The sequence below is a fragment of the Delphinapterus leucas genome, chromosome 9 (assembly GCF_059928025.1).
Source record: "Delphinapterus leucas isolate spDelLeu-1000000601 "Yukka" chromosome 9, BTC_Dleu_Yukka2, whole genome shotgun sequence".
NCBI lineage: Eukaryota > Metazoa > Chordata > Mammalia > Artiodactyla > Monodontidae > Delphinapterus > Delphinapterus leucas.
The window spans coordinates 17,830,732-17,853,779 of NC_143137.1; the positions used below are offsets into that span (position 1 = coordinate 17,830,732).

Genomic DNA, 23,048 nt, shown 5'->3' on the forward strand with positions numbered 1-23,048 from the left:
CCATGGTGTCTTTTTTACCCTGAGAGTTGGCAGCTTTTGTTAGGACAAGTGCAGGGTCTGAGGCATCTGCCCCTCTCCATCTGGGTGATGGTGGTTCCTCCCATTCTTTCAACCTCACTTCCCTAAGTTTGAACAAAGCCGGCCTCCAGCGCCCTCTGCTGGTGAGTGGCCAGAGGACAGGAGCAAGTCGGCCAGGTGCCGGCCTGGAACCTAGGGTTCACACCATCCGCGTGTGTCCACAGCCCGGCCCTTTGCTCCCTGGCTGGGGTGGGACCTTGAAGAGGCAGATGCCCTCACAGGGTGGAGAGGAACAGGAAAATGACTCCGTTCTCCCACTTGCATTTCCACCTGAGGCGGTGGGATTTCAGGCCTGGACCTCGGGCTCTGACACTTGACAGGGGCAGTTTGTCACCAAGCTGCTCAGAATAGTTGTTGCAGAGGCTCCAGCCCAGATCCGGGGTGCAGGTCTGGTGTGGGAGTGCTCCCAGTTACCTACTTTTGGAAAATCATGAAGAGATTGGTACTAAAGCTTTGGCTCTGATCTGCTGGGAGTTGGGAGGAAAGCAGGGAGGTGTTTGTGTGGCTCAATTATGAGATAACACCAGAGACTTAGTGATAAGTAGTTACTTACACATTGTTGCCCATTTCCACCTGGTAATCCTCCTTCAGATGAACAAACTCAAGACTTTTCCATTTATAATTTTTCCCATCTTCTGCATTGAATGAGCAACCTTATTGATCTCTCCCAGTAATTCTGTAGGACATTTAAAAAGTGGTCATGTGTTTCATTTGAGTGAGAGAATTCATTGTTTAGCTTTTCCTCTCTCCATCTCGAAGTTTCTGTCTTACTGCCCATTCTCTTCTCTCAATACGGTCTCCACAGTTTGCTGAAATGTCTTTAAGGTTTGTAGAAAACAGTTGAAGAGCTGTCTCTTCTCTCATTTCCTTTATGCTCTGGGTTGGATACCTGTCTCCCTCTTGTTTTGAGCTTGGCTCATAGCTGATGTGACTGAGGCTCCACCAGGAGGGATTGAGGTGGGGCTTCCACATCACTTTGAAGCTGCCTAAAAACACAAAACCAAAACACCATTAACCTCTGACCTTTTGAAATTAGCAAGTACGATATGTGCAGCGGGCCACCCTGTCCCCTCCTGGCCTATCTCTCTCTGACCTCCACCCCATCCTGAGTGCTTGTCAGCATGCATTCATCCTGGCGTTCCTCCCTGTCCCACTTCCTCACCCCTCCAAGATGAGCTCTCATCCTCCAATAACGCATGTCAAAACTTAAATTCAGGGCTTCCCTGGTGGCGCAGTGGTTGAGAGTCCGCCTGCCGATGCAGGGGACGCGGGTTCGTGCCCTGGTCCGGGAAGATGCCACGTGCCGCGGAGCGGCTGGGCCCGTGAGCCATGGCCGCTGAGCCTGCGCGTCCGGAGCCTGTGCTCTGCAATGGGAGAGGCCACAACAGTGAGAGGCCTGCGTACTGCAAAAAAAACAAAAACAAAAACTTAAATTCAGGGACTCCCCTGGTGGCTCAGTGGTTAAGAATCTGCCTGCCAATGCCAGGGACACTGGTTCGAGCCCTTGTCTTGACCTCTAGGAAGATCGCACATGCCGCAGAACAACTAAGCCCGTGCACCACAACTACTGAGCCTGCGCTCTAGAGCCTGCGAGCCACAACTACTGAAGCCCGCGCGCCTACAGCCCGTACTCCGCGACAGGAGAAGCCACCACAATGAGAAGCCTGCGCACCACAACGAAGAGTGCAGCAATGAAGAGCCAACACAGCCAAAAAAAAAAAAATTCACATCTTCACAATACCTGCTTGACATCTACCCGAGAATGCCAGCAAGACTCCTCCACTAGCTTGGGCAAGGGCAACTAGATGAAAACCATCAAGCCAGTCCAGCCTCAGGCCCCCAAGCCTGCGCAGGTGTAGCCTGGCTCTGGGCTGGGCTGCACGAGAACAGTGAGGTGCATTCCCCTAGTCCTTGGGACCTGTGTGCGCTTGCCTGCTTCTGCTCCAAGACCTCAGACTCCCTGAACTCAGCATTCAAAATGCTTCAGGAGCTGATTCCCACCCATTCAAATCCCACAGCTGGGGTTTCTCATCCCTATTTGGCCTTTTACACAGAAAGTTTTTTATGCAGATGGGTTTCCTGCTCCTCAGACCCCATTTTTCGGCTGGCTATGGGAGAAGGTTTTTGAGAAAAAGGTGGAGGGACTGGTTCTCATAATGGCAAGTGTTCTCTGTTCCTTTATTAAAACAAAATGATGCATCTCCACCCATCAGACTTGGATTTGTCCTGGCTCACAGACCGTGGGAGCAGAGGACCCTAGAGGTCAGTGATTTTGGAACCTTTAGGGAATCAGAGGAGAAGCAAGTCCTGCCTGGAAGGGTTGGCCGCCTGAAGAGGCTGGAGGCAGAGCCCAGGTTCAGCCCGCAGCTAAATTACCCCAATGCACAGCAGGTTGGTTTTGTGACTTGAAATCACTGATTTACTCCTTAAGCCTTGATTGATTTAAACTTTCCTGGACCAGCCTACTTCCCTAGGATTGAGGATTAGTATGGGGTGAAAATGCTTTGCAGAAACCAAAGGCACACACAGTTGGAAGTGAGAACTCCTGGCTCTGGATTCTCCAAACTCTGGATCACACTCCCCTATCCTGCACCTGTAGCATATGGAGAGTAATTATTCTATTATTAGCTGATTTGTTGTAAGTCACATTTCAAGTGGCTGTCTTGATAATTTTGCATTTTGGGGGGGTAGATGGTTGGTTCTGATCATCCTTTTGCCTCAAAATGTGGTAGAAGTTTCACCATCTGCACTTGTCCTTGTGTTTTTAGTGATGTGTGCCACCTGGGGTTTTTTTTGTCTGTCTTTTAAGCTACTTCAACCTGTGTGATTCTAAGTTAAACTAGATGCTAACTCCACGTGTAAACTGCAGTGCTCAGCATCAGGCTGAAAGCAAAGCAGTGAGGACATCTGGGCAGCCTCGTGGAGCAGCCCTGTTCACAGAACACCTCTGGCCAATTTGAAATGTAAACAGAATCTTTAATTTCCCTTCCTGCAGCGGGGGGTGGGGGGCTCACCTTGCACCCTCCTTGCCTGGGAGTGCATGCCTCCAGCAGGGAGCACTGCGCCTCTGCCCTTCCCCAGCAGAGCTTTCAAAAATGCAGATCCCCTCCCCCTAATTTCTGGTGGGGGGCGAGGGCTGGGAATTGACACTTTAACAGAGTCTTATCCAGCAAGCCTCAAATGGAGCCACGTTTGGGAACTGTTAAAGAAAAAATATTGTTAAAAATTATTTATGACATTTGTTAAAGACAAGTAAGGCAAACTTTATTCGAGGGGGCTACTCAGTAGGGTTTTGCAGTGGGGGCGAAGTTGGGCTCAACTCCCAATACAAGGAAAAGTGGCAGGGTGGGGGGGGGTCGGTGGATGGATGATTATTAACAGGAAACATAGGAGTAAGAGGGGATTCTGGCTAAATTGACCTAACAGGATTCTTGCTGAGGGCGGCCGGGTGATTAGACACCACCTGGAAGATGGTGGCGGGTGAGGATCAGATGCGGGGGATGGGTGGACTTTGGTTAGATCAACTTAGCAGTATTCTTGCTAAAAATGGACAATTTGGAGATGCACACGGAAGTCCAAAAGTCAGGGCCTAGCTGAGAAGAGTTCAGAGAGGAGCCCGACCTGGATGCGGTCAAGGAGAGACTGTCAGGACCCGGGACAGCGGGGCCGGCGTCTCCCATCAGCTAGGGAATCAGGGCTCCACAGCCGAGGGCGCAGACAACGCGATCTGCCGACAGGGGGCGCGCCCGGGCCTCCGCGCCCGCGGGCGGCCGGAAGCCGGAAGTGCGGGGACGCGGCCGAGCCGGGGGAAGGGTCACGGTGCGCGCGGGGTCGGAGCCCGGCCGGCCGGGCTCCGAGTTCCCTGCTACCGCCCAGAATCAGACTCCCGGACCCACCCCGGAAGCCAAGAAGGGGGCGCAGGCCCGGAGGCAGGAAGCCCTGCTGGAGGAGCGCCGGGGACGCGGGCGGTGCTGTTACCGGTGAGGCTCCGCGTGGTTGTCGCGCGTCCCCCCTCGCCCTCCTCCTGCAGGTCGGCACCGGTCTGGTCGCGCCAGGACGGCGCGGGGTCCCCGAAGGCTGCGGCGGCTGAGAATCGGGAGCTCTGGGCTGGGCACGCGCCCGCGGGGCCGCGCCGGGGCGTCCCAGGCCGTCACCCACCCCCAGCCGGCGGAGTCTGGAGGACCCGGGTGCGTGTCCCGGCCGGCCATTTCAAACTTTTTTGTGACTTTGTGCATACTGCTCCGTCTCAGTTCCTTATCTGTTAAGTACGCTTCAGAATATCTACCTCACGGTCAAATCAGTGTGTGCACCGACCGCCGCGCTGTTTGTGCCGGGCGGTTAGCGGTGCTCGTTAGATGTGGGAATGAGTATTAGCACCGCTTGAATTTAGGCAGAAGGCGCCCGCAGCTGCCTTCAGGGTTAACTGCTAAGTGGAGGGTGGAGCCCTGCACCCTTTGAGTCACAGGGTTGGGGCTGAGCTTTAGGAGGAGGGGCTGAGGTGGAATCCAGTGAGGGTGGGGAGAGGCCCGGTAAGGTGAGACACTCCCCCCAGCCCGGCGCCCCAGCTTCTGGATTCCTGACCCTACTGCTGGCTGAAATCTGACGGGTCAGAAGTATCTTTGGTGTAAGGGAGTGGGTGTCGGCCGATGAAACCTCATTGTGAATCAAAATGGCCTTGGAATTTCTTATAACCGCTCCCAGAAGAGGGAATGAGAAGTCTGTGGTTGGGAGAAACAGGGGAGAGATCTTGGAGAGGTGTCTTAAGGGTAGGGTAGTCTGGACACCCTGGGGACCGTGAGCCTCTGCGGTGGAGAGGAGCAGGGGCACCTCCCTCCCTCTTTCCTCCTGGGAGGGTGTTCATGCCACTCCTCCCGTGTGGAATGGCTCAGTGCAGAGGCTTCTGGAGGCGTTGGGCCTGGCTGCCGGTGGGGTCCCTGGGCCCTGCGTGGAGGGCTGCTTCTCCCTGAGCCCCTCGCCTGTCCCTTCATGCCCTGTGAACGGCACATCTGCGTCTCCTGGGCCCTGCCCTGACCAGTAATTTCGGCTGATGCCTGGGAGTATTCTCGCTTATTAGAATTCACTGGTCTTTGTTCTTCTTTGTAGGAATTAAAGCTGGACTCCCATTCAGGACAAACAGACCTATAATTCCTGGTGTGATGAGAGAGTGGGATTTGCTGTCCTGAAGTCATTAAGCTTGGGCCCTGGTTCCTCTTCATGAGAGACTAGGGAGATGGAAGACTTAAAATCTGAGAATAAAAAAAGGGTGCTTCCCGCATGGATGACAGCCCAGGTGGCTGAAAAGAGGACAGTGCAGGTGAAGACCCCCAAGAGGAGAACAGCCACGGTGCCAGTGGCTGCAGCAAGGTGGGGCAGCTTCTGGTCCTCCTGGGGAATTAGGACAGGGGGAGGGATTTGGGGCATCACAGTTGCCGGGGCCCACTCTTCCCGTGTTGGCAGAACGGTGAGGTGGGGTGTTTCAGTCCACAGACCTCTCATCAGCTCTCGGGGGGTGCACAGGAAGTGAGCTGTGCCCTCCCAGACTGGCACCGGCTTCTGCCTCTCCTGGTGAATCTCCACCGCCAGACCCTCACTTGTCAGTTCCCGGATAGTGGCTCCCCCTCTCGTGTCACACACACCAGCCAAGCTCTCAGACGCCAGTTGTCCAAATTGCCAGTCTCTTCTCTTGCCACAGAAATTGTGACCATCCGCTGGCAAGATGAGTGACGAGGTGGTCCAGGCTCCCTGCGGGTAGATCTTCAGGGACAGGTGGACAAACTACAGGTTACTGTGCCGGCCTGAGATCAGAGGCCGTGGGGTGGGTTAGTTGAATGGTGGTAATGGCGGGGGTTTCTGGGCTGCCATGGAGGGGATGTCCCTGCCCTCTCCCCTCGTGGTCCCAGGCGCTCACTGTCCCTCTCTGCCCTTCCCTTTCTAAGTTTTCTTCATTGGCCAGCCGTGATTTCTGGTCTGTGCAGCCCTCCTTTACTGTGTTCATGCACTGCGGTGGGAGGGGGGTGGGTTGTGTCTTGGCTTGTTCGATATGCTCGCATCCACCGTGTGTGTGAGTTTGACTCTCAGAAGCCGGCCATCGTGCCCTGTTTCCAGATCCTCAGGGGAGCTGGTGGAGGCTGGGAAGCCCCACACTGTTGCCCCGAGAACCCCCTGTGCCAGTCACTGGTTACAAGGATGCAGAAGCCACGTTGGTGCCCTGGGGAAGCTGCTGCTGTCACCCCTGGTGGGCAGGCCCTGAGACGCAGCTCTTGCTCTCATTCTCTCCTCCTGGTGATTCCGTGCCATCTCTAGCTTTGTGCCTTTCTTTCAGACTTCCTGCCATGAGGACTGTGTACTGCATGAATGAAGCTGAAATTGTAGACGTTGCTCTAGGGATCCTGATTGAGGTAAAGTCAGCTGTGTCTTTTCTTATGACCAGAAACTCTTGGTGGGCAGAAACTAGACCAGGGCCTGGTTCATGCTAATAAAACAGGAGCCCTGCCTGCTGGGGTGGCCAGGAGCCCGCTCATCCGCAGCCCGCTCCCTGGTTGGTGGGCACCCGCTTGGGGCTGGAGACCTGGGAGGGCGCAGCTGTGCGAGGGAGGGCAGCTCTCTCTGTTTGGGTGACTCTGTGCTGGTGGCGTGGGGACGGGACAGAAGTTGTTAACTGCTCATGTTCTCTGGAGGGTCTCAGTCGGGCGAGGTGACTTCTGAGCGCCATACGGAGCACCACGCTGCTGAGTGTCTTGGCTTCCGGAAGCGAATGATAACTGTCCCACGTTAGAGTTGTACTTGGTAGTTGGTAGTACTTGATAGTACTTGATAGTTGCTCAGGGACTTTTATATATTCCTATCGCATTTGTTCCTTGCAATAACCTGCTGATAGATATTATTATTAGTTACAATAAGTGATTTGGTGCCAGTAAGGGAGAGGCTAAGGCCCGCACTCGGGGTTCGTCTCCTGTGCTCCTTGCATTCTGTCACCCTGCCTTTCCACGTACATTTATTCTAGTTTTCTTTCCTGTGGCGCTATTCCTCAGGCCCCTGCCCCTGCTCTCCCAAGCTGGTCTCTACTCCTGCACCATCTGAGAAGGGGTGGCGGGGAGGGGAGGGGTCGGGTGAAGGGAGGGAGGGGCCACCTGTGATTTGGGGGCAGGGCCTGACTCGTCCTGTGCTGGCTTCACAGTTGCTTCTGGGCATGTTCTGCGTCACCGACAGATAAACCAGCACGTTAGGGAAGTAAACCCCCGTCTGTTTTGCCTGCCATTGCTTCTACTCAGCAGGGCCGAAAACAGGAAAAGCCGTTGGAACAGCTGCCTCTGGCAGGCGCTGATAAGCCAGAGCAGTCCCCGGCCAGCTCAGCGCCGCCGTCCCCGAGTCCCCGCGGGAGCAGAAGCGAGGACAGCGAGGACGAGGACTGTGGGGAAGACGGCCCTCCTCTGGGGCCTGCAGGTTCTGACTCGGCCTGCGGCAGAGAACTCGGGGAGGACCAGGATGCGCTAAAATACGTCAGAGAGATATTTTTCAGCTAAGGGACAAACTTCCAGGACTTTCTGCCCAGAGTGGCTGAAGGAAGCGGGGTTTCCCTCTTGGCCTGGGCGCTGCCCTCAGACTGTCACGGCTTCTGCTCCCAGCTTTGCGCCTTTCTGGGCTGCGCAGATTCACCTTGGGAAGTGAGGAATCAGAATGAGCTCCCGTTAGAGATCCTCCCTGCACTGTGCTCTCTCCTTGCTCAGAGGGTCTGGGATCCCCACAGTCTGTTGTGTTCAGTTACCTGGTTCCAGGGAGATGAGGTTGTGGTGGTCAACTTACTGGAACCAAAGAGTCACCTTAATAATGTTTAAAGAAAAACAAGTATGGCTGCTACGTACACTGGAATTCCTACTGTTTGGCCTCCCTAAGGAGGAAACCTATTTTAAAGATAGCCTTCATCACGAGGCAGTCGATCAGTCTGTGAGCCCTTGCTCGTCCAGCCCTGAACCAGACATCCTGCCACAGTGCTGGGCTCCGTCCAGGAGCCTGAGGCTCAGCGTACAGATTGGGAAGCCTCCTGACCAGTCAGGCCTCCTCCCCCCGAGCTGCCACCTTTCTTCCACTTGGTGGCCTCGGCCTTGGTCCCTGGACAGTCAGAAAGCAAGAGTGGGACAGGAACCCAAAGGAGACACCAAGGACAAGACATCACACTAGAGTCCGTGTTTCTGCTTCTGTATTCAGTGTGGCTTTTGACAGGCATAGGATGAGGCAATCACGTGCTGTACAGGTTTTCAATATATAGGTGCTGAAAAATACACAAAGCTCCCCAGTGCGTGAGTTGTGCTTGTATCCTTTCTGGGCCCAGGGTGAGAGGTGAGGGGATGCAGCATTCACGTGGATGTGGAACCATTCAGTACTGTTCACCTTCCTCTCCTGACCAGGGACCCGGTGTCTTCGGCTCCTGAACTCCCAGGTCACGTGCTGGGAGGGATTTGCCCGCTGATCCCCTGCTCTGTTGGGCTTCAGGGAGCCTTCAGGGAGCCGGGAGCCTTTTCAGGGGAACCTTCAAAGCCACCAAGGCTGCTCTTTGTGCCCATGTGTTCTGTCTTCGGTGAATCCCTCAGATTATTCCTGGGCCTTTGGGAGCGTTGTCAGAGGTGAGGGGCTCATCGCGTTCTACCCGCCTTGGATGGAGATGGGGAGCTTGCCAGGCAGGGCCCCCAGGGACCCTGAGGTGTTTCTTCATAAACCCTCACTGGGTTCCAGTCTGGCATTTGGCAGCTTGTACTGGAAATCTGGCCCCATGACAGGAAGCCTTATCTCCCCATTGTTCTGAGGATAAAGTAAGAATGGCTTGCTCAGATCAGTTAGTTAAAGCAGGAATTCTTGTGACAATGAGCTGTGTGGTTTTAGGGTGACCTTGGGAACCTTAAAAGTCCCAAAGGACGCACAACCCTACACTAAGTGGCCGAGGGAGCCCTGGCCGCCCTTGCTGCCTGTCCTTGATGTCGGGTGCCCTACCCCCTCCGCGGTGGGTCCCGTGTGCTAGTCTTGAGATCAGCATTAGCTATGAAACAGGATGGCTGAGAAGACACAGCAGCCCGTGAATTCTCTGGCAGCTTCTCTGAGCATAGTTCAAACAGAACCCTTGCAATCACGTAAGCCTTTAGACAGAGCTAGCAGCTGTCAAGTTCTTGTCCTTTGCCCTCTGAGGGAACACGACTGTGGCCATAAGCAAGAGGATGAGTAAGCCCTGGGCAACACCCAGAGCTAGAAACCCAGGCCCCAGGAGGGAGAGCCGGAGCCACTTCCATGTGTAGGTGAGGAAGAGGCCCAGGCCGCTGGCCAGCAGCATGGAGGACGTGGCCAGGAAGCCCACGGCCAGCTGCCACTCTCCCTCGTTACTGTTGCACCAGGCCAGGAGGAGAGGCAGGGGCACGAAGAGGGTGAGGACCAGGGCCCCGTACACGCCAAGCCTGGCCAGGGCCAGGCCAACTCGAGGCACCCCCAGGACCTCCAGCTCAGGGAACTGGTGACACTGTAGGGCTCTAGTGCCCTCGTTCCAAAGACAGAAGTTGTAGAACCCAATTCTGAGGTTGGGCAAGTCGATAAGGTTGCCGGCCTTCCAGAGGAGAGCAAAGAACAGCAGGAAGATCACTGTGACTGTGAGTGTCATGATTCCCAGGAACAGCAGTTGGTTACTCCGCCTTGACTTTAGGACGGGCATCTTCTCCTGTGCTTCGCAGGGCGCCTTCCTGGGTACCTGCAGGAAGTCATGCCGTGAGTGTCCATTTCTCCCTGTCTCCCTCCCAGTTTATTCTCAAGCTCCTGCTCTCCCTTCTGGAATTCCATAAAAACCTGTGGCAAACTCCCTTCAAGACAGCCAAACCAAAACCAAGACATCTGGGGTAACCTCCAGGCAGGCTCCAGGGGCTAAGTCCTCAGCTGCCTCTCTGGGTTGAGATCAGGAGGAAGGGCCCTCCTGGCAGCTTTGAGGGTGGGAAATATCATAACTGAATGACCTTTGGCCTGAGACTTTGCTGAATCTGATTTTTCCTTAGGATTAATATCTAAAACTGCAATCACTGGGTCAAGGGTAGCAATATTTTTTAGTGATTTTACTGCATTTTGCCAAATTGATCTACAGGAAACTTGCCTTCTCTAGTCCCTCCATAGTATATAGTATCGATATATATAGGATGTACCTTCGTCATCTTTTTGGAAAAATCTTTCCACTAAGTTTTTAATCAGAAGGACTTCTCCAAATTGGCCTCTCAAACAGTAATCTGCATACTATGCCTTTATATTTGTAAATTTGCCAAATATGGAACAAGACAGCCATTTCCGTCCTGAAGTGCCTAGGAGCACAGGGCCAGAACACAGAGTGGTGTCCTGCAGTGCACCCTGCCAGGGCTGCACATGGTGTGGGCAGTGCAGGGAGTGGTGGCCAGTGGTGGCCCTGGAGATCAATTTCTGGAGGGACCCCTTGAGAGGTGCAGCCCCTCACCTTTCCCAGAGCTGGCTGGAGGGTCTGCCTGACCACTCCCACACTTGTCCTGCGCGTGGAAAAACAAAGCGTGGTGAGAGGGGGCAGGATGTGGAACAGACTGAGGGGGAGGGCAGCGTCAGGCCATGCAGACTGCTACAGCAAATTACCGTGGACTGGGTGGCTCGTCAACAACAGAGATTTCTTCCTCTCAGTTCTGACGGCAAGTCCAAAATCAAGGCACCGGCCGATTCGGAGTGTGGTAAGGGCTCAACTTTTTGCTGTGTCCTCACATGGTGGAAGGGACCAGGAACTCTCTGGGGCCTCTTTTTTAAGGGCACCGATCCCATTCTAATCACCTCCCAAAGGCCCCACTTACAAATACTGTCTCGTTGGGGGTTAGGTTTCAACATACGAATTTTGGGGGGACACAGACGTTCAGTCTGCAGTAGGTGGCTGATGAGAATAAAGATTTATCAGTGACTCCTTTGGCAGAGACAAAGATTTACCAGGTATAAAAAGAGTGTGTTTAGTCCACGGCATTAGATTGGTACGGTAAGTTTTAACCGGTGCAGCCCACGGGATGGGAAAAATTCCCAACAGGAACATAGTTTAAACGGTTTTACATATTAACAAATGTTTGTAAAAGCCTGTATCTCCAGTTTTTTTTTTTTTTTTTGTATCTCCATTTTTAATGCATTTAGGTATTTCGGGGTGTAGGATGGATTTCCAGGACTGGAATCCGGATTTACACCATTGTGCAGTGGGAAATGAGATTTGACTTGCCTCCATGGTCCAGGTTGGGAGTTGGGGTGCCTTTGTGTAAACGCTCCCACTTACTTCTCCTATTTCAAGCCTGTTACACTCGGGCTAAAAAAAAATCTATAAAGCTTAATGCAAAAAGATTCCTGGGGCTTCTCAGAGGAGACTGCCTGAGCCCCGTCAATCAGCAGCTCCCCAGGCACCCAGGGCCTTTGTTTCTGACTTCCTCTTCTCTCTTGAGGTTTTCAACAGAGAGTGAGACAAAATAAATTGGAGCTAGGAAGCCCATGAGCAGGCGTGTGGAGAAGGTGGTAGTCCTTGATTTACTTCCTCTCATCCCTTTATGCACATAGAATTCAGTCCCAACTCCTATGCCTGGTACGTGAAGCTCACCATGATCTGGTACGGCTTAGAACTTGAACTTGGGTTCTCCAGTGAGGCCCAGCTCCCTTTGGTCTTCCCCCCTTGCTTTGCTCAGTCCGGCACCTGCCCACTGTCCCCGTTCCCGACTGCCCACCTGCTCAGGCACTCCACCTCCTCAAGTCCTACCCTGTTCTCTGCCTCTCTGAGTCCTACTAATTTCACCAGCTTTCTCAGACTACTTCAGCCCACACTCTGCTGTAGCTGAAGGCCAAGATTATGCTCCCACTCGCTGTTTTATCCCAGAATGGTGCGTGATACACAGTAGGAACTCTTTTTTTTTTTTTTTTTGAATGAAAATGACATGTAGCGCCCTTTAGGTCCTGCATGTACTTATCTAACAAGATGGCAAAGCTCCTTGAGGTGAGGGGCCGTGTTTTACGTCTCATATATACTCAGTGCTGGGATGGCTCCTCCGTGCTTCCTGTTGGGATGTGGACAGAGAGGTTGGGGGCTAGTCCTAGCTTCTTTTTTCTAAACACTTCCCAGTAAAACGATATGGTCATTTGGTTGGAAAACCCTAGGGTACTCTGCTCTGCCTTCCTAAGAGCTTTACCCTGTTTTGTTTTGTTTTGGCTTTTAACAATCCTAGTATTCATGTTCTCACCACAATGAGCTTTTTAATTCCCTTTAGATGATAAGCCTGTGCTTCCTTCAGAGGGCAGAAGGGGACACTGCTGAGTCACTGTTGCTATTTTTAGGTGAAGTTTTCCTGTTTATAATAAAGTAATGCATCTTGGTTGTAGAAAACTAGAAAAATGCACGAAAGTATGGAGACAAGACTAAAAATCGTCTATAACTTCAAGGTTGTAGAAGTAACCACTCAATGACACATTTCTTTCTATAATGTTGTTTTACATAGTTGGGACCACGTAAATATATGTGCTTGTATCCCGCTTTGTAAACATCATTATAGCATTAATATTTCCTTTTGTCACTAGAAGTGTTTCCTAAACAATATTTTTAACGGCTGCATTAGCTGTTCTATTGTGTATGGTTTATATAGTCTGTCTTACGATGTTGTTTTATAATATTAAAAATAATGCCATGGTGACTGTGTTTGTGAATCAGTTTATCCTTCCACCAGCAGCTTAAGAGAGAATTTATCTCATCCTCCCAGATTGAATTTTCTTGTCTTTTCATCTTTGATAATGAAAAATGACACAGCATTGCTATACTGTTTCTTTTTAATGAGCAAGGTTTAACGTTTTTTAAGTGTTTGTTGACCGTCTCTGTTTTCTTCTCTTGGGAGTGCTGTCATTTCCTTTTTTTTTTTTTCTTTCTTTCTATCATTTTCAGTTTTGGTTTCTGTTTGGTTTCTGTATATGAGCTCTTTATAAATAAAGGCGGCTAGCCTTTTGTCGTCACAACGGTCATCGTAAAGCATAACCCTTTTGTGGCAGTGGGGCCCCTGGACCAAGACACAGATCTTGACTCTGAGTGTGTGGAGTGTGTTCACGCTTGTCACCGGAGAGCCCAGGGCAGCAGAGTCCCAGTTAGAGAAGCAGAAGGAGAACACTCCCAGACAGTGCATTCGAGGCAGTTTGTCTGCTTTTGTTTTTTAGTTTAAGCACCTCTGAAGTTTTCACATTGATGGGATGATGGCTGAAAGAGGCACAGACATAGTATCCCGATCTTCTAAATCACGTTCTTGCCACCTTCATGTTAAAAGAGGGAAACTTGCTTGAGGTCGTGTCTGAGGGAGGGTTGGAGCTCTGGCAGATTGTCGCACCGAAAATCCCTCAGGCCGCCCACACCCCGAGTATAGGACACCTGGCAGGCAGAGAACGGGTGACCAGAGAGCTTTTCCCAGCATAGGTTTCACCCCTGGCCTGCCCCTTGACTGTAAGGGACACTTGAGAAGGGCTGATGGAGCGGGGAGGCCGGCTCTTGCCACCGACACTGGCTTGTTTACTTCAGATGGCTGAAGGCCTACCACGTGCTCTCTTGAGTTCCAGGGTCAAAGTGGACTTTGCAAACTGCTGCCCGTCGACCTTGTGTTTCCATTTCAGAGAAGGTCTGTAGCTCCAGCTCCCAAGCACTTCTTTCTTTTATGCTAAAATATCTATCAGCTTAATCATTATGTGGCTGCTGTATACAGATGTTGATCACACACTTATTTATAACTTCTGATTCGTCACTGCTCTAATCATGACTTCACATACTACATTTTCATCTTATCCCAACATACGAGATTCCCCACAAAACTCCTTTCTCTACATTGACTTAGCAAAAATACCCACTCCCAAGCCACCCACCTCATTCTGTTTTTTCAGTTCATTCTTCCTGCCTGAACGTCTAATGATATTCAGTAAGAAGACTTTATATAGCTGGGGCTTATTTAGTTTCTCGCCATTTTGCCCGAGTTCACAACCTGCACGCCTCTGTCCCGAATGATGCCCCCGAGGGTAGCCTCCTGGAGCACCCTGCACTGTCGCTCATATCAGGGCACCACTCGTCCACCACCGGGAGATTCTGCTTCGTTCTTCACGTGTTTAATGAGCCCTTATAGGTGCCCATCGGAGAGGAAGGCAAGTTCCTGTAAGTGTCCCCTTCAGCCCGAGCTCCCGCTCCAGAGGGTGGGGACGAGACTCTGGAACGTTTGAATTCCTCGGCCAGGGAATGCTGTGCTGTGCCCGCAGGTGTGTAAATGTCCTGGAGCTTGTTAACAAGGATGACTCTTGACGCCAAGGGCGCCCACTATCCAGGGACAACATTAACAATAACTTGGCCTTCTCCTGCTTCTTTGGGATCAGGACTCCCCAGTGCTGTTAGTGCTCGTGTCACCTCCTGGACCTCTTCTCCCGTTATTCCTGCTCTCCACTCCCTCCCCCAGCTTCTGCCACGTTGGCTCCTTTCGCATTTTCCAAAAACTTTAGGCAAGCTTGGGACTTTGCACTTGCATTCCTCGCCTGGAGTGCTCTTCTCTCATCACGTGTCTAACTCCCTTGGGTGTCTGTTATAACGTGTCTGCCTCCCCTGGGTCTCTGCTCAAAGGTCCCTTTCTCATTGGCACCATCCCTGTTCGGCATTTTGAAGCCGCAGCAGCCCTTCCGCGGCACCGGCACCGCTCTCCCTGCGCTGCTTCCCTGTTCTTCCTCCTTGCCGTTTTCCACCATCTAACGTGCTAAATGTTTTCTTTTGTCTTCCATCTACAACCCTCAGTAGAATGTAAACTTCATGTGGGCAAGGAATTTTATCTGTTAGGCAAATCAGACAAAAATCTATGGCTGCCCGTCTCTCTCAAAATCTGCCTTTAACTGTTAAATCCGCAACACCCAGGACTACCTGGCACATTATGGGCACGTAGTAAGTATCCACTGAGTGACCTCTGAATGGTTTCGTGAACGTCAGCCATGACACATAGAGCTTCGTAAATGCCTCCTTCTATTTTTTTTTTTTTTTTTTTGCGGTACGCGGGCCTCTCACTGTTGTGGCCTCTCCCGCCGCGGAGCACAGGCTCCGGACGTGCAGGCTCAGTGTCCATGGCTCACGGGGCCTAGCCGCTCCGCGCCGTGTGGGATCTTCCTGGACCGGGGCACGAACCCGTGTCCCCTGCATCAGCAGGCGGACTCTCAAGTACTGCGCCACCAGGGAAGCCCTGCTTCTATTTTTTTGACCTGAATCTCTGTCCTGGTTCTCCTCCTTCTCCGTTTTTTATTCTTCCCATTTCCTAAATGTAAGTTTCCTCAAGCTTGTCCCCTCTTTCTCAGACATGTATGTGAGCCTGTAGCTAGCTTCAGGCGTTGGACACTGTGAGGCCCCTTGCAACGAGGGACTCAGGTGTGGTGAGGCCCCGCCCCGCCCCCGCACCAGCAGGAGCAGTTGCCATGACCTGGCAAAACTTGGATGTTATCATTTTGCTGCTGTCAGACACTACACAGTGTGCAAGTTTTGTGGAACAGAAGCTTGAAAGAAAAACGGATGGGTTTTTAGTTTGTCGGCTACAAATTCATCTCCCGGCCTTCCTTCTCATTAATGACTTAAGAAAGCTATAGGGGAGCTTGGAGGGCAGAACTTGCTTTGAGAAGTCTTTGTGATCACTGGAGACGTCTAAGAAAGAATCTATTTTGATTGAGGGCTTATTAAAGATTAAATACTGACCTCAAACTCTTTTTGAGCATTTACTCTGTGCCAGGCCCTGTACTAAGCACTTGGCAGGTATTCTTAAGTTTTCACTATGAGGGCACATTTAATGTTATTATCTTCACTTTCCAGAGGAGAAAACTGAGGCTTAGTGAGGCTCAGTAACTTCCCCAAGTGAGCCTGGTGAGGCCTGTCGGGCAGAATTGTGAAATCACTGTAAGAACCTGAGCCTTGTCTCTCGAGGTCTGGCCCTCACATGCATCATCCCCTTTAATCTTCACGGCCACAGTGGACATCACATTATTCTCCCCTTGTATGGGGGTGACACTGAGCTTAGACTTTGAAGCTGTGTGTCCTGGGTTCAAATCCCTGCTCTACCATTTACTAGCTACCTGAATGTCTCTCTGCCTAGTTTTCTCATCTGCAAAATGGGTATAACAATAGAACGTGTTTTGTAAATGTTATGGAAATTAAGTGAGGTGATTTATGTGCAGCATGTGGAACGTTACCTAGTATTACTTAAATTATTATAGAGAGGAAACTGAGGCTCAGAGAAGTGACATTCTTGAGGAGACACTAGTACTGGAGTTCAGAACAGAGCTTCCCTGGAGGACCTGGACTCCAGAAAGCTGGCCTCATTGGTGGCTGGCGCCGACGACTCTGGGATGGTGTGAGGGATGTGGTGGTGAAGAGCGTGGACCTTAGTGCCAGATCACCGGGGTTCAGGCTGCTGTCCTGTCACTCATAGCACGTGACCTTGGGCATGTCATGAGCTTGCCGGAGTCTACATCCCCGCCCTTAACACGCCTTTGGGCCTGTCCCTGGGGGCTGTTGTGAGACTGAAGTGAGTTAATTTGATCTGCACAGGTGGACTGCTGCCTGCTCTGGTGCCGTGGTGGAGGCTGTGGTCCAGGGGAGAAAGGGGACACGAGGGAAGAGCAGGACAGGGGCGGAGGGCGGGGCTGCAACGTGAATGGTGGGGAGCGAAGCCCAGGGAAGAAAATACGAGCAGAAGAAAGTCAGAAAAACAGAATCTGACAGAGGAGGGAGCCAGGTTGTCAGAGGGGGCCTCCAGCCCTGGCGAAAATCTGTCTAGCTGAACTCATTGAGCATCACTGTGCTTGTGGTTTGGGTGTGGCTCCTGACGAAAATAAAAAGGGAAGAAGAAAGGGAAATGTGTCATATTTGCTTTGGCAGAAACGTGAGCTCAGGTTCTTACTTTTGAAAACGAGGCCACAGCGCTGTTTCCCAAATGTTGTAAGATGGAAGCAGTAGCCTGGGTTTCAGATGCTGCACGGATGGCCGGGCCAGCAGTGGCTTTTTATGGAACACTGTGACGTCTGGATTTACTTAATTTTTCCATGTAAATAAAAACAGCTTTGCCAGCAGAAACATGACTACACCATGAGACTGCAGCGTGGAGTCGGCGCACTCGCCACCCCCTCCACCTCCAGCAAGCTACTGCAATAGACTGTCTCAGCAGCTCCATTAATATTAACTTGCTGTTTGTCCAGTTGTTTTGTTGCTCATTAGCCCTGCTAGTAAGCAGATGATCCAGCTGGGAACAAAGGTCAAAAAAAATTTAGCGCGGGGAAAAATAATCCTTAAAAATGAGAAAACGCCTGCACCTTGGGACCCATCCTTGTTTGGTTTTTACTGGGGGGACTTCACAGTGCAGTTTACGGGGGGGCCAAGATTCACAGGCCCCAAGGCAGAGTTTGAAGACAAATAACAGTACCAGCAAAGAGTGACGGCCTTTGCTGTCGCCCTCGATTATGCTGCTTCTGCCCTCTATCCTGCACTCACTGGAGAGCCACTGCCCCCCCTTCTACTGATGAGGCCAGGGTTTCCTCTTGTGACTCCAGCGATCATACATGTTGGACGATTCCCTGAGTCACAGGCCCTGGGGAATCAGTAACATGCGGGGCAAAGCAGGGGCTTGCCTTCCTTGAGCTTGCACTCTGGTTGGGGAGACAAACACCAAACATGTATTTTTAAAAAGATAATTATAATTTTTGAAGAGATAATTTTTGAAGAACCAAACATGTATTTTTAAAAAGATAATTATAATTTTTGAAGAGATTTGGGAAGCAAATAAACAGGGTGATGTGAAGGAGAGAACCTGGTAGAAGGAAGTGATGGGTTTCCATTGGAGGGTCAGGGAAGGCCTGTCTGTGAAAGAGACATTTGATTTGAGGCCTGACAGGTGTGAAAAAGCCAGGGGAAGAGGCTTCTAGAAACAGAGTGCAGTGGTTATAAATACCGGGTTGGGAGAGGAACAGACCAGGGGCTGGGTGACAGCCCAGTGACTGAGGGGACAGGACGAGGCTGGACTGGTGAGTGGACCCAGGTCCCTGAGGACCTTGGAGGCCAGGGTGAGAGGTTTGGATTATATCCTCACTAGGTGCTTCATTAACTCAAGCCCCTGCTCCCCCAAACCTAAGGCGCGAGGCCCCAGGTGGCGGGGCTGAAGGTGTGGAGAGTTCCTGAACTGGGGTTGGAGCAGTGCCAGGCGTTGTCTCTGGCGGTTCTGCCCACTAGCCCTGCTGTAAAACTAGTGAACGTAGTTTGCCCCCAGCAGTCAAAAGGAAAGAAGAGGAGGGAAAGAATGATAGATGGTCACCTAGACTTAGACCTTCAGTTTTGCAAAAGTTATTTTGAGAGTTGGCCGGAAAGGAGGCTAAGTTTTCTTGGACTTCACCTCCAATCCCCACACAGGAGGATGCGGTTCTTACCTGGAGAGTTTGTAACGCATATGAAATGGCTTTGTAACTCACTAAAATAACTCAAAGAAAGCAAATCACAGGCAAACTGAGTAGCAGGTGCTGTGGGGCCTCTCCCTCCATCCCTCAGAAAGTGAATCTTTCCCTGGTCACTCTTAGCGGGGTGCTGACTGAGGCCTGATGCTTCCTGGTGGGCGGGATGCTGCAGGAAGGGGCCGAGGTTGCTGCTCCTTTGTGTTCTCTGCTCTGCCAGGGTCTTGGCTGTTAGTACCTGCACCTCCCTACTGCTGCTGAGTGGGCAGAAGATCTGTGTCCTCACAGAAGAGCTGGGGATCGGGGGCGTCCCCTCCCAAAGTCTATTCAAGTCTAGATTTTTGGCTGATCAAGTTAAGTTGTATATTGGGACTCAGAAAATGAGGCGGCCCCAGTGGCCCAGCCCAGGTCACAAATCTAAACCCAAGTCGGCCTGCCTGGGAAACACCTGTCAAGGAACCCTAACATACACCAATCACAGTCTTCCAGCAGCCTGAGCCAGCTCACCTTCCCCAGGAAATAGGACCTGCTGGCTACGAGGTCGAGGCTTCATCATAAGCCACGTTGCCTCTTCTAATGCTCTGTCCCACATCCCTAGAAAGAATGCTCCACCGCTTGTGAGGCGCCATGCTCCCTGGATCTGTGGATTGTTTTTCCTTGAACGAAGGAATGAGTAAACTCATTACTAAATTATTTCAGTTCTGTCATTTTGACAGGACTGAGACAGCTGAGGTGGTGTGAGCCTAGGGGTATAGAATAAAGCCCTGCAAAAAGTCTCAGTTTCTGCGAGAACATACTGTGTATGCATATGTGAAGATTAAACTTCCAAAGATATTTATTATATTAATTAATTCACCTTAAGCTGTAGTTCACTTGGAGAGGCCTAAGGCAGGCTAGAATCACTGAGGTCATTGCAGTGTCCAGCTCCCAAGTAGAAATAACTGAGAGGGAAGTGGGCCCAATAGAACAGAATGGCAGGGGTACTGGATGGACAGCTCAGAGAGCAGAACGTCTCAGAAAAGCCATGTATATGAAATTAATCCACCATGAAGTTGGTGTTGTAACTCAGTGGAAGAAAGGGCTTTCCATTGACTAATGCTGAAGCAACTGATCAGTTAAAACGAAAGAAAACTATTTTAGGGCCTCATCTCACTCCACATACCAAAATAAATTTCACGTGGGTCCGATAGTGAAGTGTAAGGAACAAACACAGAAGAAAAAAAAAGATCTAGAAAAAAGTAAATATTTGATTTATGAATGAGAAAGAATGCTCTGAGCTTAAAAGCAAATTGAAACTACAAAGAAAAAAGCAGTACAGATTTAACTATTAAAATATACATTTTGTACAACAAAATGTAAAATTAAAAGTCAGTGATCATGGAGGGCTTTCCTAGTGGCACAGTGGTTAGGAATCTGCCTGCCAATGCAGGGGACACGGGTTCGAGTCCTGGTCCAGGAAGATCCCACAGGTCACAGAGCAACTAAGCCCGTGCGCCACAGCTACTGAGCCTGCATTCTAGAGCCCGTGAGCCACAACTACTGAGCCCTTGCACCACAACTACAGAAGCCCACACACCTAGAGCCTGTGCTCTGCCACAAGAGAAGCCACCGCACCGCAACGAAGAGTAGCCCCCGCTCATCTCAACTAGAGAAAGCCAGAGCACAGCAAAGAAGACCCAATGCAGCCCCCCCAAAAAAAGTCAGTGAGTATGGAAAAATATCTGCAACAAACATGAAATGGTTAATATACCTAATATAACAAATGTTCATGCAAACAGATAAGAAAAACATTAATCTCCATAACAATGGACAAGGCATATGAAGAGATATTTCACATAAGAAGGAATGCAAAATAGTTAACTGTAAAAGCTCTTTTGTTTATTTGTACCCTCCACCAAATGTGTGAGGGTTTTTCCCCACCCTCACACAAGGAATTCTCTGTGACACCTGGATGTCCTATAACTTAACTTAATTCTGACATTATCTACCTGGAGATAGCATCAGATCCCACAGGTTAAGGGGTCAGTGCCACAAGCCGAGCGCTGCCCCCCGCAGTGCAAGTCTAGGATAACTTCGAGTTTCCCATGACCCCCTCCTTGGGTTTGATTAATTTGCTAGAGTGGCTCACACAGAACTCAGGAAAACAGCCTACTTACTAGAATACTCATTCATCATAGGAGGATACAACTCAGGAACAGCCACCCAGAAGATGCATAGGGCAAAGGGTGGGGGGAAGGGTCATGGAGCTTCCATGCCCTCTTTAGGCCTGTCATCCTCCTGGCATCTCCGTGTGTCCGCCAACCCAGAAGCTCTTGAACCCTGTACTTCAGGGATTTTTATGGAGGTTTCATTACGTAGGTATGATTGATTGAATCATTGGCCACTGGTGATTGAACTCAGTGTCCAGCCGCTCTCACCTCCCTAGAGGTTGGGGGCTGGGGTGGTGGTTTTCCCTGGCAGCCGGCCCCATCCTTAGCGACTTGCCAAAAGTTAACTCAGAGGTGGTTGAAAAGGGTTTGTAATGAATTAAAAAAAAGACACCTTTGCCTCTATTATCACTAAGGAAATTCCAAGGGTTTTAGGAGCTCTGTGCCAGAATTGGGGACAGAGACCAAACACATATTTCTTATTATAAAACACTCTATCACATTAACTGACATGAAAAAAAGTCTATACCTCATGTAATGTAATCAAAGATACGCCAAGTAAAATAACCTATAAGTTTCCCTATTAAAACTGCAGCTAAAAACACTGATATCAAGAGTGCAGTAAAACTAGCATTTTCATATAATGATGGTAGACGTGAAAATTCTTAGAAACATTCTGGGAGGCAATATGGCAAAAGGCACTAAAAACCCTAAAAATCATCATACCTTTTGGCCAAGTAATTCCACTTATGAGTCTACCCTAAGGCAGCAATCAGAAATGCAATCAATGATTTATATACAGGAATGTTCATCATAGTATTACTTTGGCAAAAAATGAGAAGCAACTTGAATGCCCAACATTAGAATCAAATTATGACGTATCAAGATACTAAAACTCTATGCAGCCTTTAGAAGAACCAGGTCTGAAATCACACTTTATAGTATAACTGCAAGAAAGAGACTAAGGAATTGTTCTAAAATGCTCATGTTTGCCCTGATATCTCTGGCATTATGGGTAAGAGTTCCTTTCTTTTTACATTAAAAATATTTCCAGAATCATGTGTTATATTTACATAAAAGTGAAATTTAGAAAACCAACAATCTTAGTGATTAGATAAAGCAGGGGGTTAGCTGGAAAGAGTGTTGAGAAAGGGGAATATACAAAATCAAAAGGCGAACGTCATGTGCACGGGTTCGGGACTTCGGGAGAGATGAGGTTTAGGAAGAAGATACTGAAAAATGCATTTCAGCTGTCATGAGGGAGGAAGGAAGGACAAATCACTTACATGTATTTATCTCCTCCCAAAGAGCCTTTGGTTTTACAGGTGAAGAAGCATATTGGAAATTATTAGGGAAATAGCCCACATTAAAAAAAAATCTTTTAAGATCACCAACTGAACTAAAATCCCACCATGAATTTCCATCAAGGTGTGAAAAGCAATAACACAGGGTCTGAAAATCTCTTGTCTTCTTTCTGAGTCAAGAACACAGGTCTTTCTGACAATCTTGGTCCACAGTGCGCATTTTAAGAACTAATGGTGTTTCCTGTAACTACCAGTTTAGCTACTGCGAGTCAGTGATCTGCTTTTGTTTGGTGCCCTATTTCTGATGAAGAATCCACTTCATGCATCACAAACCATTATTTGTACAGACTCGGTACAAGACCCTGCTGCCCACAGTTGTCCCCTGCATTTCTAACCAGCTATACTGACATTACCTGCACCCCTTCTGAGGCCAGAGTCGCACAGTGATGCTGCAGGGAGTAGGGAGAAGGAGGGAAGAGCAGAGCTCACGAAGGTGGGTCTGTATGGGGGGGAAGGTCCCCAGACCCTGACTACCAGTCGTTTCCCCAGGCCCATGGCTAGAATGCAGGGTCTGAGAGGAAAGCTGACTTGTCTTGCAGAGAGGCAGGCGTCTGGGCGAGCTGTGGGGCATGTAGGGTAGGTACTTACCAAAAAGAAGATGCAGAACCCACAAAACACTCATAAAGAGGAGGAGCAGGAAATCATGTTCGCTTGATTCTTCTCTCTCGCTGCGTCCTAATGTCAGGTTCCAGAAACGAGGCCGGTGGAGACGGGAACGATGCAGCCCCGAGCGTAAGCCCCGAGCTTATGACTGGCTGGCAGGCGCAGTTGTGCCTAAGTAAACAGCTCTCTGAACTTTGTCACATTTGTGCTGACTGATGACACTATCCCCTGATTTCACTTTCATTTCTTGCCGGTGGCTCCTGACTTTTCAGGAAGAAAGAATGTAAACAACATTGTTGTTCCCCAAACCGGCCACTTTACCCACACCTGAACCAACCAACCAATAGACCTAAAGAGGCAGGTAAGTGTCTTGATTATATCA

General features: G+C 50.3%; 2 protein-coding genes across 9 annotated transcripts in view; one reads left to right on the forward strand and one right to left on the reverse strand.

Moving 5' to 3' along the window:
• Positions 1-3,467: 3,467 nt before the first annotated feature.
• The window catches only part of CYREN (cell cycle regulator of NHEJ), a 71,221-nt gene continuing 51,640 nt past the window's right edge, over positions 3,468-23,048 (forward strand). Inside the window, exons 1-4 of one of the 8 annotated variants that reach the window (XM_022580557.3) lie at positions 3,879-4,058; positions 5,182-5,442; positions 6,401-6,476; positions 7,350-9,806. In XM_022580557.3, the coding sequence (XP_022436265.1) occupies positions 5,309-5,442; positions 6,401-6,476; positions 7,350-7,601 (462 nt within the window). In that variant the 5' untranslated portion in view covers positions 3,879-4,058; positions 5,182-5,308 and the 3' untranslated portion in view covers positions 7,602-9,806. The other 7 variants (XM_022580589.3, XM_022580575.3, XM_022580583.2 and 4 more) reach the window with 7 other exon arrangements.
• Positions 8,259-22,829, reverse strand: TMEM140 (transmembrane protein 140). Its single transcript, XM_022580550.3, has 2 exons — positions 22,652-22,829; positions 8,259-9,805 (listed from the first exon to the last, which is right to left on the reverse strand). Exon 2 carries the CDS (start codon positions 9,767-9,769, stop codon positions 9,209-9,211), a length of 561 nt encoding a protein of 186 aa, XP_022436258.1. The 5' UTR covers positions 9,770-9,805; positions 22,652-22,829; the 3' UTR covers positions 8,259-9,208.

Bases quoted from the DNA above. Each gene is read 5' to 3' on its own strand.
- TMEM140 (XM_022580550.3), bottom strand. From the start codon at position 9,769: ATGCCCGTCCTAAAGTCAAGGCGGAGTAACCAACTGCTGTTCCTGGGA.